This window comes from Elephantulus edwardii, unplaced genomic scaffold, assembly GCF_000299155.1.
Source record: "Elephantulus edwardii isolate Elephantulus edwardi_28Jun2011 unplaced genomic scaffold, EleEdw1.0 scaffold00036, whole genome shotgun sequence".
In the NCBI taxonomy this organism is placed as follows: Eukaryota; Metazoa; Chordata; class Mammalia; order Macroscelidea; family Macroscelididae; genus Elephantulus; species Elephantulus edwardii.
In genome coordinates, this window is record NW_006399786.1 from 7671007 (window position 1) to 7686214 (window position 15208).

Consider the following 15208-nt stretch of genomic DNA (forward strand, 5'->3'; position numbering starts at 1 on the left):
AAAAAATACTTGGTAATGACATGTCTAGTAAGGGACTTATATCTAGAATTTATAAAATACTTGAGCACCACAACAAGATAATGGTAAAAAACCCAATTGAAAAATGGACACAGGGTATGAATAGACACTTCATCAAAGAAGAAATTCAGATGGTGAACAAACACAAAAAGAAATGTTCAAAATGCCTAGCTTTAAGAGAGATGCAAATCAAAACAACTATAAGATATCATCTCGCCCCAGTAAGAATAGCAAAATCTAACAGAGCAGCAAACAACAAATGCTGGTGAGGTTACGGAGAAACTGGAACCCTTATTCACTGTTGGTGGGAGTGTAAAATGGTGCAACCACTATGGAAGCCAGCATAGTGCTTTTTCCAAAAGTTGGAAATAGAAATACCATTTGATCCAGCAATTCCACTACTGAGAATATACCCTAAAGAAACCGTAACTGCCACCCAGGCAGATATATGCACATCCATGTTTATTGCTCCTTTGTTCACAACAGCAAAAAGTTGGAAACAATCCAAGTGCACATCAACAAACGAATGATAAAGAAGCTGTGGTATATTCACACAATGGAATACTGTGCTGCATTGAAAAACAAGGAACTCATGAAATATTATACAAAATGGGTGACCCCAAGGACCTTATGCTGAGTGAAACATTTCAGTCACAAAAGGACAAATATTGCATAGCACCATTGCTGTAAAGTGGGACTAACATCAGGGTTGGGGAGAAGCTAAGAGGGGATAAATAATGTATACTGCATTGAGACAGAGGAGGGAGAGAACTGTTTAGGAGGAATATGTGATTAGGTATTACTGTCATGACAAGTGTCCAGAATGAAAGCTGCATAGTGGAATGGACAGGGAGTGGGGCGTGGGGAATTTTCTAACAATTAAAGAATTTTTTTTATTTCTTTTCAAAGAGAAAAGCGAACTGGGGAGGAGGGGTGGGCAGCAAGGAAAGTGCAACAATGAATTAATGGAAATCTAAAGTCTCTGTAGACTTTCATTAAAATGAATTTTTAAAAAAGAAAAGAAACAATAGATATAACAAAATGTGTTCAAATAACTACACTAACAATCTTCATAATAAGTGTCAATAAACAGGTATATCTCTTAATCCATTTTACAAATAAAGAACTAAAAGAATAAAATACCAAAGCACATATACTGAAGAGCTGGAAAACAGATTCTGACTGACTTCAAAGATCTTGGTTTTAATTATCACATCAAATAAAATTCACAGAAAGTTCAGATCATTCTAATAGGTGCTATTTACTGAACTCAATACTGTGCTAGAAACATATATCCTGTTAAGTATCTAATAAAAGTGTAATAAGAGTTATGCTAAAACAAACAAACAAACAATAAATGACAAATGCTGGAGAGGATGTGAAGAAACAAACTCTTCTGCACTGCCAGTGGGATTGTAAAATTGTACAACCACTATGGAGGCAGTTTGACCTTTCCTCAAAAATTTGGACACAGAAATCTCACATGACCCAGCTATTCCAGAGCTAATATATCCCAAGGAAACCACTGAACACAAATGGAGATATATACCCTATGTTTACAACTGCATTATTTACAGTAGCAAAATAATGGAAACCGCCCAAATGCCTATCAATAAATGAATGAATTGAGAAGTTGCGGTATATTCATACAATGGAAAACTATGGAGCACTAAGGAACAATAACTTGACAAAATACTATGTAACTCAGGGCAGACTAGAGAGCATTTTGCTGAGTAAATTCTCTCAGTGACAGAAGGACAAATATTGCACAATGTCACTAATGTGATACCAGCAGAATAATTGAGCAAGTTACGTACAAATGTTCAAAGGCGGAAAAAGGGGGAGAAGGTGGGGCAGAAAAATGTGAAGGGAGAAAAATTACAGGTATAGAAGAGAATGGGGGGTGGAGGGAGGTGAAGGATTGGGAAACAGTCAATGGGGGCTCGAAAAGATGAAATAATAGGCATAGGGCAATAGTAATTATATAAATACTATAAAATATTATTATATAATATAAATATGTAATGCCTGCATATGAATGACTATATAAAACACACAGCACATGAATGAAACACAATGTATAAGAATTATTTTATAAAACACAAAGTATATATAAAAAACATGATATAAATGAGTGATTATATACAAGCCAGTAACAAGTTTTTTAAAATTACTGAAAAGAACTGATAGTATACATAAACCTATATAAATGAAAGCCATTCTCTGTTATAGACTGGAAGACTGAATACCGTTAAGAGAACAATATTACCCAAAGTACTGTACAGATTCAGTGGAATCCATAACAAAATCTCACAGATATAGAAAAATCCACCCTGAGGAGGAAACTGACTTTGGGCACATAAGATTGCCTTTAGTCAGAATCAACTAGATGGCAACGAATAATAAAATCACCTTGGTACTTGAGGTAGAAAATTCTACAGCTGCTTCTCTTATTCAATTTCACCTATTATCACAGCTGTGTCAACTTGGGCAAAATGTTTCTTTTTCTCTGAGCCTCACTTCCCAGCTCTATAAAGGGGTAAAACTTTTCCTCAAAAGGCTCCTGCAGCAGCAAAGACAACTGTATATAAAAACCCTATGCAGGATACAAAACAATATACAAATGTAAAGAAAAGGTTCATTACCTTAGGGTTAACTTAGGGTACCTTTCTGAAAACATGTGATCAAGTGATAAGGAATGTGAAACTCACCTGCCAATAGCTTGTTCAACATTCATCATTGCTGACATCATTACGTCCGTGGTAAGACTGTCAGCAAAGCTAATGCCATCTTGTCCAATTCCACTATCAGCTGCCAAACTGGTATTGCTCAGCTCTCTCTCTGCATTTTCAATAGCTTCAGCAACAATCTTCTCAGCAAGAACTGTCTTATTATCCAAACTGATATGAATTTGGGGGACATCAAGATGAAAAATTCTAGATTTCTGGCAGATGTTACTTAATTTTGAATTAGAAGCTAGCTTATTACAAGCAACTGCATCCTCTCTGAGGAAGTGCTGAGATGAGCATCCAGTACAATCATGAAGTTCTCTGGGGTTACAGTATCTGCAAGCTTGACTGATAAGAGGTGACAACTTTTCGGCGTAAGTACTCCGATCTGCTGATTTCGTGGTCTCAGACACTTTGAAAACTGCAGGCTCTAAAGTGAGGTTCAAAGTGTCATCCACTATCTTTTTTGCATACTGTTCTACAGTTTGAACACTCTCTCCACAACCATATTCATTTAAGCTGCCAATACTGTGATGAAATCTGTGATTTTGCGAGGAAGGCTGAAAAGGCTTAGTGAATTCTGCTTCAATGTGAGAACTGGGATCTTCATCACATCCAGATTTGTCATAAAGGCAAGAATCTGTTAAGGATTTTGGCAAGCCAACTGCAGACGTTACCTCTTTTTCAACATCTCTTGTTATGCTGTGAGCAAGAGAGGCTGAAAAATTATATAGTTCAGAGTATTCATTTCTGTATGTATCCTGTGTCCTTTCACAACTTTGATTTTTACAAAGGTAGCTTCCCTTCTCCCTACTTTGTCTCTTTTTATTTGCTTCCTGCTGGTGTTCTTTCTTTAAAAACATTGACTCGTTCTTGGTTTTCTCTGGTGAGCCTTGCACAAAGAACATTTGTGAGTTGCTCTTGGTTTTGGCTGTCCTGGCAGCTTCTTGTAATCCTGATTTCACAGATCTATACACAAGTCTGTTGGCATACTGATCCATTATTAACTCATTATTACCACCTTCTTGTTTTAGGATTTGGATAATGTGACCTGCGTATTCATCTGTCACACTTTCACAGCTGGGATATTTACAGGTCAGACCTGACATACTGGGTGGCAGAGAGAGAGTATATGGATCCAGTTCTCTTGGATATGCCTCTTTGTCAAACTTCTCATCTGATCTACCAGGTCCGTCACTTCTTTTGACGCTGATGCCATCAGCATAGCAACTGCTTCTCCTCCTTTGAGAAAGCACACTTTTCACTTTTGCTATTTTCTCAGCGTCTATAATTACCTCTGCTGCCATATCACCTGCAAAATCCCATAATGCCTGTAAATTTTTATTTGAGCAATTTAAAAAAGTAGGTGATACACTTCCTTGACTTTGCATGTTTAAGTGTGAGCTTTTAAAGTTGGGTTCTTGAATCACTTTGTTATCTAAACGAGAAGCTGCCATTTCCGTTGCAAGAGAAATGACGTGTGTAGCTAACGCTTCTGCAAACTGAACTCTCTTCCCCAAGGACTCCAACTTCCCGTCGACTTCTGAGTGTTCCTCACCCTCACTACTTTCAACTTCTTCTGAGAGAGATCTCATGAGCTTCAACATAAACTCCTCTTTTTCTATAGTATTTTGTTCATTTTCAGACAAACTACCAATGGCTGGGTTGTGAGGTGTAGAAGGTGGCGTAGCAGGTGCAAACTCCTTCGCTAATTCTCCCTTGAGCTTTTTACTTAACTTTTTGATATCCCACTCAGAACTAGCTTGGGATGGTACTAAAGGAGTTGACGGGGGGGTTCCAGGTATAAGAGTGCCATCCCTGGCTTTCTGTTTATCTTCCACATGTAAGCCCTCTACACAAGTAAGCACTGTAGATGTGAAAACATGTGAATGAGGAAAGGGGCTTTCTTGCCCAAAAGACAAAGGCTCAAGTGCAGTGTTATTTAAACCATGTGTCTTCTCTGGTTTCTCCCTGGCAAGTTCCTTCAAGTCTGACTTTTGAACTGGCATCACTGGACCTGGGACTTGCATCTCTGAAGAAAGTCCATGAGCTGTGGAACTCTTAATTTCTGGAGCACAATCCTTTCCTGCCAAATTCAAATAATGATCTTGAGTGTCAAGAAATTTGGAGAATTTTTCCAAGCTCAACTGTGACTCTTCTCCAGGAATAGTCAAGGCTCCTTTGTTCACATTTTTATCTATATTTACAATCACTGACTTGCTTTTGTCTATGGAATGCTTAATAATAGATTTAGATAATTGGTCAGCAAACATGTCCTTAGACACAGTATCATTCTGTTGCAGGGCTGCTTGATCATAGTGGAAAGGAAGGATATTCCCTTCAACTGTTTTAGTTAAATAACTGGTGTGCTCATCAAGTGTTTTTGTAACTTTGAATGATGTCATAGACTCTAATGTTTCATTTACTATGGTGTGTACCATCGCTGCAGAGAAGCTGCTAATTATTGCAGGATCACAAGTTAATTTTGAAGAATTTGGCATTTCAGTATCATCAGGAGTTGGTTTCAATTCATTCTGGTTACTCAGATTGTGTTTTGAATCTGAAGGTAAACAAATATTTCCGAGACAGGCTACTTCCTCTTCTTTGCTTTTTGTCGTAATACAAGCTTGGGTAGAATCACTATTTAAATTATCATCATCAGTTGACAGAGGAGACTTTGTCTCATAAATATTAAGTGGAATATGATATGGAAGAAGGGCACTTCCTGCCAAAGGCAATGGTACAGAAGTAACAATTCCAGAGGTACAAAACAAGGCCTGTTGCACAGTGTACTCTTTTTTATAATCCTGAACTGGTTTTGCTGTCATAATAGCTTGATTGTTAAAAGTAGGAGAAAAGGTAAAGGTCTGGGTTGATGGCACTATATTTTCTGCACTCACATACTTTATGTTATCTGTAGACACACTAACTGCTGCTTTTGTTGTAAAAGTTACATCAACTTGGGATAATTCAATGAAAGCTTCCTGTATTACAGATTCAGACAAGTCTTTTGCATATGACTTCACTACTTTGTCTTCATAGTCAAACGACCAACACTGGGAAAATGCAGGCGTGGGAGGATATGAAAACTGGCACACTTCCATGACTCCTTCAAAAACCAGCTCTTCAGCAAGATCTGTAGCAAACTTAGCAACTGTGTTTGTAAATATCTGCTTCTTTACATACTGCAAATCTTTTAAAGCATTTGACAAAGCGTCACTCACCAAAAAATTAGCCAGGCCACAGATGGCACGCTCTTTGAGGGAAAATGCACGCTGGCGTCTCAATTCATTAAATGCTATCTGAAAAACAGATGATGTCAATTTGATGGCTAAATGGCACAAGGCATTGGTGCATGAAGAGACTCCCTTCTGTAAATCTTTAAATGCACTGCCAAAACTTTTTTCCACAAGATCTGCTGCAAATTTCTGAATGCTATCTTTAATCATCAAGGATTTATTTTTAGATTTATTATTTTGATCAAGCTTAAGGGCTACAGGTTTGTTTTCTCCATTTTTGCCACTATCAACTTTTGATAGTACATAAGGATGTTGGGTGTGGAGAACTGAGCTGAGTACTTTACATGAAACACTATGTGCATAATCCTCATAAATGTAATCAACAGAATTATGACTCTCTTGAACCCTATCGTCACCAGTGTGAGTTTGGCAAAAACAGTCAGCAGGAGTACAGCTCCCCAGAGGACTGAAAGCAGAGGATCGAATGGGGCTGAACAAGCCACTGTCTTCCCCAGATGCCTGCACTGGGCGAGGAGAATCTGGAGTGTCACGCAAATTACTGTATGGGGACTCGGGCTTCCGTGGAGTTGGTTTTCGAACATTAGCTGGGAGAGCTGGACGATCAAACTTGAACTTCTGAGGATTCATGGTAGTGGATACAGAACAAGACTTCTCATGCTTGGACCCTTTCTTTTTTGATAGCTTTTCTATGGCAGGGTCTTTCATTAATAGACAAGTTTCTGAAGTTTGTTCTAGTTCATCGAACTGATCAAAACTATCAAAAAACTCACTCACTTCTGAGTCTGAATCCTCTATGTTATCTTTTGTTATTGGGATTTTAGGCAGCTCAAGTTTTGCTTTCAGGCTTTTTTGATATCCTTCTTCATCCAAGAAAATAACAGGACTTGGACTGGAACATTCTGATTCAGAAGAGTATGCAGGAGAAGAAGAAAACACTTTCTGTACCTCACTAGCTTTAACTGAAACTTTAGGTGACCTATAGAAACTCCGCTGGATCCAAGGCTCAGAAATCGAAGTTGTGACAGAAGTTTTCACAGAAGGTAATTCTTTGGGTCCCAGAATGTTTATTAAGGAAGTTGACGGTTTAGCCAACAACTTCTTCTGCCCAGAGCTAACCAGAAACTTGAAATCATGGGTTTCTAAATGATGACCAGGAGGAGTCTGGGAAGTAGCATCACACTGGCTCCGAAGTGCAGAAGTGGTTACTCCTGTAGGAAACGAGAGACAAACTTAAAATTACGGGCCAACAGGACTCTTTTTTATAAATTAACTTAATACAGTGACTTTGGAAGCATGAGAAATTACAGCATGAGTTTCTCCTAAATTATGCCGTGTTAACAGACTGATCTCACATCACATTTAGAAGTAAATACACCTTTTACTAAAATAACTTCATTTTCCCCAACATCAAGGGATATTTAGTGTATTAGCATGCCTACCATGTCATCCCATGTGTTGGACACAATAATATGTAACTTCTTTCAGCTAATTCTTCTGAAATGTAAACCTAGTCATGTTCTAGACACTTAGGATAATGTAGGAAACAATGCTCAGATAGCAATACCTAAGAAACAAAAAATAAATTTAAAAAAAAACAAAAAACACAACAGACAACTGTAAAGATTACCCCAAAACAATTCCTCAGGCAATCATAGAAAAAATGTTGAAATTAATGGATCAAATTTCAACTGAATAAGTGTGGTTTAAATTTTCTAAAAGGAACTTTCATTCATCGGTGGTGGTGATATGTGCTCCCGAGTCAGAAAAACCCTTAACCAACCCTTCAGTGGGTTTTCTGAGGCAGTTAATCACCCGGGAGGAGATTAACCATCTTTCTCTCATGCAGCTGTGCTGTGGACTCAAACCATGTGCCTTCAGCACTGCAGCACAATTTCTTGCCACTAGGCCACTAGAGCTCCCTTTCATCCACTACTTCATGAAACAATCTGGTAAAAGACTAACCATCATTATATGGCTTCGAAGTCTCTTCTTCCTCTAAGTGTTCAAAGGCAGTGACAAAGTCATCCTCTATAGAAGACACTGACTGGTTAGTATCATCATCATCTTCATGAGTGGTCTCAAGTTGGCCCTTCTGGCGCAAGCATGTTTCCAGGGTATAACGGATACCGGTAGCATATTTACTTAGCAGACTAAATATAAAATCAATCCTGAGTCTCGGCAATGCAGGTGACACTCTCATGACGCACAGCATTCCAGAATGATGACTCTTGGGAAAGATGACAGATGACAAAAAACAATTTGAAATATGAAATATTTCAAATTTGAAATATGAAATATTATCAAGAAGTTTAAATATGAAATATTATCAAGAAGTAAAGCTTAGAAATAAAACAATCTTAGAAAAACGTAATAAATCCATGCATCAAAAAGCCTCCTGGGCTTCTTTTCTTTAACTCTTCTCATCATCTCTCACATCCCAATCTCATTTTCTCCTATCTTTCTATAGCCCATGTATATTCTACCTATCCTAGTTCCTTAAAATAAGATCAGAACTTACGTTCTATCCCATTTCCATAACAGTGATGTTTTCCTAAATAATTGTACAGCCCTGTGATTTTTCTTACCCATTAACCTGTCAACAGTTTGACTCACACTGCATGGGTGCAGGAACGAGGTTACATTTACTTTTAGACCCCGTGTTCCTTTAGTTTTCAGCATGATGCCACCTTCTTTCCTATAATAAAGGAACTGTCTTCCCTTTTACCTAAATTTCCCTAACTTATAGCACAACTTCCTAGTCCATTTTATAATAAAATTTCCTACAAGTTAATGTTTAATAAAGCTTTAAAAGTATAAGTCAACAAGTGTTTCCCCTACATATATTATCTTCACAATTACAAATGTTAATATGTAATTATTTCATTTCAAAAAACCTAGAAGCCATTTTTAATAGCTAATCATGCCTTAAATGCTAACAAATAAGCAATGGTAATAAATGAATGAGGTAAGCACTTCTACCTCTAGCTGTAGATTGCATAATGAACAGAACTGGCTTATACACCTAGAATATGTGATTCTAATTTTGGACCCAAGAGTAAACGATAAATACTTTATCTTCTAAAACTGGAAGATTTTTTTTTAAATGTGTTATTAACTTAAACATACCTCGTATATAAATTAAAGCTGAATGTTCTAAATAACCAATTCTAAAGTAATGGAACATCAGATGATGACATAATACGTTTTCTTAATCAGAAAGTTAAGTTCTTTCCGAACAAAGTATTTTCACAAATGCAAAATGGCTATAAAAAGGAAGTCTCCGTAGCTTATTAAAAAACCATAAATTCAACAAATTCAGAAAATTAATTTCTTGAGAAAAAAATACGTATTGCATTCAATTTGTGGAACTCATACAGAGAAAGAATTTATTTCCTATAAAGAAAGTTGTTAATTATCCTTCAATAATTTCTATGTCTCATGAGAGAATTTTTATATTTTGTTGAGAAAACATTTTTTAGGAAGAAACTTCATCAAGCAATTACATACATTGGAACAAATGTTATTCTAAAATCTGTCCTAGAAAGATAACTCATTAGAAATGACCTTCAAAAATTACCTGATTTATAGGATTACTGTTTGCTTCTGATGATTTTTTAATATCCTTCATACAAATAATTTCATTTTCATTTAAACTGCAGAAGTGAAGTGAATTCAGAACATCTGGAAGTGCCAAAGAAACTGCAGCTAAATCCTAAATTAAAATAATAGATTATATAAATAATGTGCTCATAAGTCAAAAGATTAATACATTTTATGAGTTATTATAGTTAATACAAACTTATCCTCAGGTAATCAATTTCAAAGAACATAAACTAAGGAAAAATTAATATTCTAATACTGGCTATTCCTATTCTCTTCAATCTGGATATGTCAAGCTACTTAAAAATTCTATATGGTACTGTGTTCTATGATAATTAGGCATTTAACAAAAATGGTCAACATATGTCAAGAAGCAGTTCTTAGGTTAGATTCTGGAATTTTTCATGTAGTCTTCGTTGCAACATATACTTTCAGAGCTTAAGTTTCCAGTTTGTAAAACACAAATCCATTTTTCTGCCATTCCTCTTAAGATTGTAAATAAAAATTTCAAGAAAATGTGTAAAGGGAATAGTTTTCTCTTTTTGTTTTCCCTTCTACATTAAGTATATTACAAAGTTTAAAAAAAAGTTAAATTCTTGACTTCTCCTACACTATGTTTCATTTTATATGGTTACTATATTTCGTTTCATATGGTTACATCAATGGCATTTAAAGTATTAGAGAAATAGTCTGGAGCTCTTCTCTTCCCAGCCTTATGGTTTTATGAGTATAAGCCTTTCATCCAAACTATTTTCTTCAAACAGCAGCACAATCACAATTTTAACAATAATCTATTATTCAGAGAGAACTGAATGGTGTTATTTCTCTATTAGAATATGCTTTACTGTCAAAAAGATGCACATGGCAATGACAAATTCTATGAGCAGCAGCAGCTCAGGGGGGAAAGAAACAGTCTGCCTCCACATGCACACAAGCTTCAAGCAACCACTCTTTGCATAACTGCTAACTTTCCTTCATGACTCTTAATCTCAAATACCATCTCCTCAGTAAACACCTGATGAAATCAAACCGGCTGAAATGTTTGTATTGGCTAATCATTACTTTTAATAAACTGTCTTTTAAATTCAAATCTACATCAATTAGGAAATGAAAGACTGCTTCTTGTTGAAGCCAAATTCTAGACACCATCTAAATTTAAAAAAATAAAAAATTAAAAAGCAAGCCTCACACTCTGTATTATAAAGAGAGTGGAGATTAAGTCAGCCTGTGGTCTGCAGCCTTTCCAGATAAGTGACTTTTGCGGTCTTCTAAAATAAAGCTGCTTTCCGTAACAAGAATCCTCAGATAAAAAGGCTACACTCAAAAGGTGACCTGAGATATGACTTTTAACTTCTAACAGGAAAAATACGAGAAGAGTTAGGAGTAAATTTCAGACTACCAAAGAAAATTTTTCAACCTCAAAATTTCATCAATTTTCAATTCAAGAAATTGATCTTACCTGTATATGAGCAGCATCTGTTTCTTCATTAAAACCTAGAAATGTAATCTAAATAAAAAATAAAAACTATTATTATGAGCTTTTATGGTTTTCTTATATTTTCTTTACAGCACTGAAAAAGTAGGATAGAGCAGATAAAGTATAAAAATGGTGGTCATCTTGAACTGGATCGTAATTTTTTCAAAGATGATCAAAAAGGCTTTTCATCAAAGACTTGGCGCCATAATGAAGTTCATGAGATACCTCCACAAATACTCCAGTAGAAGTTCAATCAATTCTACCTCTAACACATTTTTACATACACCTACACCTCTCCCTGCACGTCTCACTTGCACTACTCCCATTCCTTCCCACATGATCTGTATTAACTGTCATGACACTTCCCCCACAAGATCTCACAGAAAAGTCCTAAATGATACCCCAAAGCTCTAGGGTAGCTGGAGCCTTCAGAACCAGCCCTCCGGCCTCCTTTTTGGGGTCTGGAACATGTCTGATACTTCCCCAAAATCGTAATCTTTCTTGGATTCTTACCGGCCTAACTTTTCCTCATTCTTAGAATGTCCCCTCCTTAGAGAGACCCTCAAGACTACCTCTTCACTGACTCATCATTTATTTCCTTCAATGCTTATACATTATTCTGAAGCATTATTCTGCTGTGCTTCTATAAAATAAATTTTCAAAAAGTACCTAAAGGCATGCCAAAATATCATTAAGCAAAAAGGGTAAGTCACGGAAAATGCATTCATTTCATTAAAAAAAAAAAAATACACACACACACACACATACATGATAAATGATCCTGGAAAGTAATACCCCAAACCATAAGCAGGGAAGCACCTCTGAATGATGGGGTTTCTGCTATTGTTATGTGCCATGGAGTTAAAACGAACTCAAGATGACCCTCCCAGCAGAACTGCAGAAGCTGTACACAGCACAGAGGAAGACTACCTATCTTACTCTCTTGAAGCAGTTAGTGGATTCAAAACACTTGCTTCTGAGTTGACAGTGCAGCTCTTTACCCATCAAGGCTCTTTTTATACTTCTGCATCACAGGAAGAAATTTTTTTCCATCTGAAGATGGAATAATAAACTGTTTACTAAATAAATACCATAATTTTTTTTGCTTCCTTCCCCTTTATGAAAAAATATACATTTAAAAAGCAACACAAAATATACTTTGGTGGTTGTTCCTTTTGATTCAGAAGCAAATTAGAATTGCAAAATTACTCTGGGATCTTTATTCTGCACAATTGTTATTTTTAATATTATTTCACAGAATAAATGTTTTCATTTCCTTACATCTAGGAATTATTTAACCTTTTCATGTATAAAACTCAAGGAACACATTTCTCCCTCTCACAGTGGCAAGACTTGGTTAATGTGGAAGAAAGTGTCTAGTACATAATACTATTTTCACTTCCTTCTTTCTTTCAAAAGATACTTTTTTATCCTAAAGAGAACAGAAATCTCTTGTACTTTTTTACAAGTTTGTTTTTACTCTGTGTCTGTCTCTGTGTGTGTGTGTGTGTGTGTGTGTGTGTGTGTGTGTGTGTCTGTTATGTATACACACACATATATAAGTAAGTTGTGGGGCTTTGAAAATGTCAGAAGAGTTTTACATTTTCCATCCATCAAGAAAGGCCTGCCTAGGGAACGTGTGCTCCGAAAGACATTATGTAAGAAGTATGAGATGTGGGCTAGAAAACTAGGGGAAGGACACAGGAGACTGACCCAGGGAAAAACTGAGAACAGTCAAAGTGATTTTGCTTCACTAAAATAAATTAAAAAGGGCAAATGAAGAAAGTAACAGTAAGGCCTAGAGTAGCAGACCCAAGAGAAAAGGCTCAGGTCAAAGAATATTATGAGTGTGTTTCTCTCCAGACAACAATGTCAGACATAATTTCTTATAGAACATAAGGAAATCATTCACAAAACTAAGAACACTTGAGATTTCTTTATAAAATTTTTCATTTCAAAAACTTAAGTCATTAGTGTTGAACTAGAGCAAGTTGATACCTTGTCTTTTATTTTGTAACATAAATATGACAAAGCTGTTATTGTTAAGTGTCAATGAGTCAAGCACAACTCATAGAGAAGCTATGAACAAAAGATCTGAACCCAGTCCTGTCCTGCTCCATCCTCACTTTCTACACACAAGAGCCCATTGCAGCAGTCACCATGTCAATCCACCTGGTTGAGGGTCTTCCTCTCCTTCGCCAACTCTCCACCATTCCCAGCATCATGTCCTTCTCCAGGGAATATTCCCTCCTAGCAACATGCCCAAAGGATGTGAGGCAAAGACTCATCATTCATTCTTGCCTCCAAAGAGCACTCTGGCTGTACCCTCTCCAAAACATGGCTGTCTGGTTATTTTGGCCATCTCTACTCCAACACCATAGGCATCAACTCTTTTTCAGTCATCCTTATTCATAGTCCATGTCTTAGATGCACAGCAAGTAACTGAAGACTATGGTCTGAATTAGATGTAGCTTAGTCCTCTAACTAATATCATTACTCCTCAATAATTTAGAGATGTTCCTAACTTCAGATTTTTCCAGTGCAATGCATCTCCTTATTTCCTGAGTGCTGGTATCAAAAGTGTTAATTATGGATCTAAGCAAGATGAAGCTATTGACAGATTCAATCTCCTCTCCATCATGATGTTATCTATTGGTCCTGCAGTAAAAATTTTTGTTTTCTTAATATTGAGATGCAATCCATATCAAAAGCTGTCTTCCTTGATTTCCTTGATCTTCTGCAACAAGTGCTTCCAAGTCTTCCTAACGTTAAGCAAGCAAGGTTGTGTCACCTGCATAATGCAGTTATTAGTGAGTTTCTCTCCAATCGTGATGCCACACGCCTCTTCATAGAGTCCAGCTTCTCAGATAATTTGCTCAGCATACAGACTGAACAGGTTTGCAGAGAGGACACAACCCACAGGTTTGCAGAGAGGACACAACCCTGATGCACTCCCTTCGTACTTTTAAACCTTGCAGTGTTCTCCAGCTCTGTTTGCATAATAGTCTCTTGGTCCAGGTATAGGTTCTGCACTAACACAATTAAGTGCTCTGGGATTCCCATTTTTCTCAATGTCAACCACAACACAGTGAAGTGCCTTTGCATAATCAATAGAGCACAAATAGACATTCTTCTGGTATTCCTTACTTTCAGCCAGGATCCATCTGACATCAGCAATGATGTCCCTGGTGCCATGGCCTCTTCTAAAATCCTGCTTGAACGTCTGGCAGTTCCCTATCTATGTACTCTTTTAGCTGTTTTTTAATGATCTTCAGAAGTATTTTACTTGCATTTGGTATTAAAGATATTGTTCAATAGTGTCCACATTCAGTTGGATCACCTTTCTTGGGAATGGGAAAATATAAGGACCTCTTCCAAACCACTAGCCAGGCAGCCATCCTCCAAATTTCCTCGCACAGACTGGGGAAGGCATCCAAGGTTGCATCTGTCAACTGAAACAAGTCAATTGGTATCCCATCGACTCCTGGGGCCTTATTTTTTGCCAATGCTTTCAATGCAGCTTCTACTTCCTCCTTCATTACCATTGGCTCCTGTTCATACAGTACTTCCTGAAATTTTTCAGTGTCAATCAATTCTTTCTGGTACAGTGATTCTGTGTATTCCCTTCATTTATTCTGATGTCTTCTGGGTCATTCAGTATACTGCCCATGTTTTTGTTGTGCGCTGTTAAGTCACCTGCGACCCAGAGCAACTCTATGTACAGCAGCTCTGAATTCTGCCCTGTCCTGAGCCAGTCTCACTAATCTTATACACCAACCCCCAAACCCCCAGCGTCTCCCTCTCCTGCACTGACCCTCCACCCTTCTGAGCATGATGTCATTCTCCAAGGACTGGTCTCTCCTGGCCACATGCCCAAAGTAAGTGAGACAGAGTCTCAAAATCCTAGCCTCCAAGGAGAAACTGGTTTCACCCTCTCCAAGACAGAGCTATTTGTTTTTCTGGCAGTCCATGATATGTTCAAGATTCTTCTCCAGCACCACAATTAAAAGGCATCGATTCTTTTTCTGTCATCCTTAGTCACTGTCCAGCTATCTGATGCACAGCAAGTAACTGCGAAGACCATGGCCTGGATTAGGTGCACCTTAATCTCTAAACTGACATCA

General features: G+C 37.1%; 1 protein-coding gene across 1 annotated transcript in view; it reads right to left on the reverse strand.

Annotated features, from left to right (window-relative positions):
• The window catches only part of AKAP11 (A kinase (PRKA) anchor protein 11), a 48173-nt gene that overhangs the window by 21468 nt on the left and 11497 nt on the right, over window positions 1-15208 (reverse strand). Inside the window, exons 3-6 of the mRNA XM_006884614.1 lie at window positions 11067-11114; window positions 9585-9719; window positions 7970-8234; window positions 2730-7215 (exon numbers count right to left, since the gene is read on the reverse strand). Of these exons, the coding sequence (XP_006884676.1) occupies window positions 2730-7215; window positions 7970-8234; window positions 9585-9719; window positions 11067-11114 (4934 nt within the window). The remainder of the gene's footprint in view (window positions 1-2729; window positions 7216-7969; window positions 8235-9584; window positions 9720-11066; window positions 11115-15208) is intronic.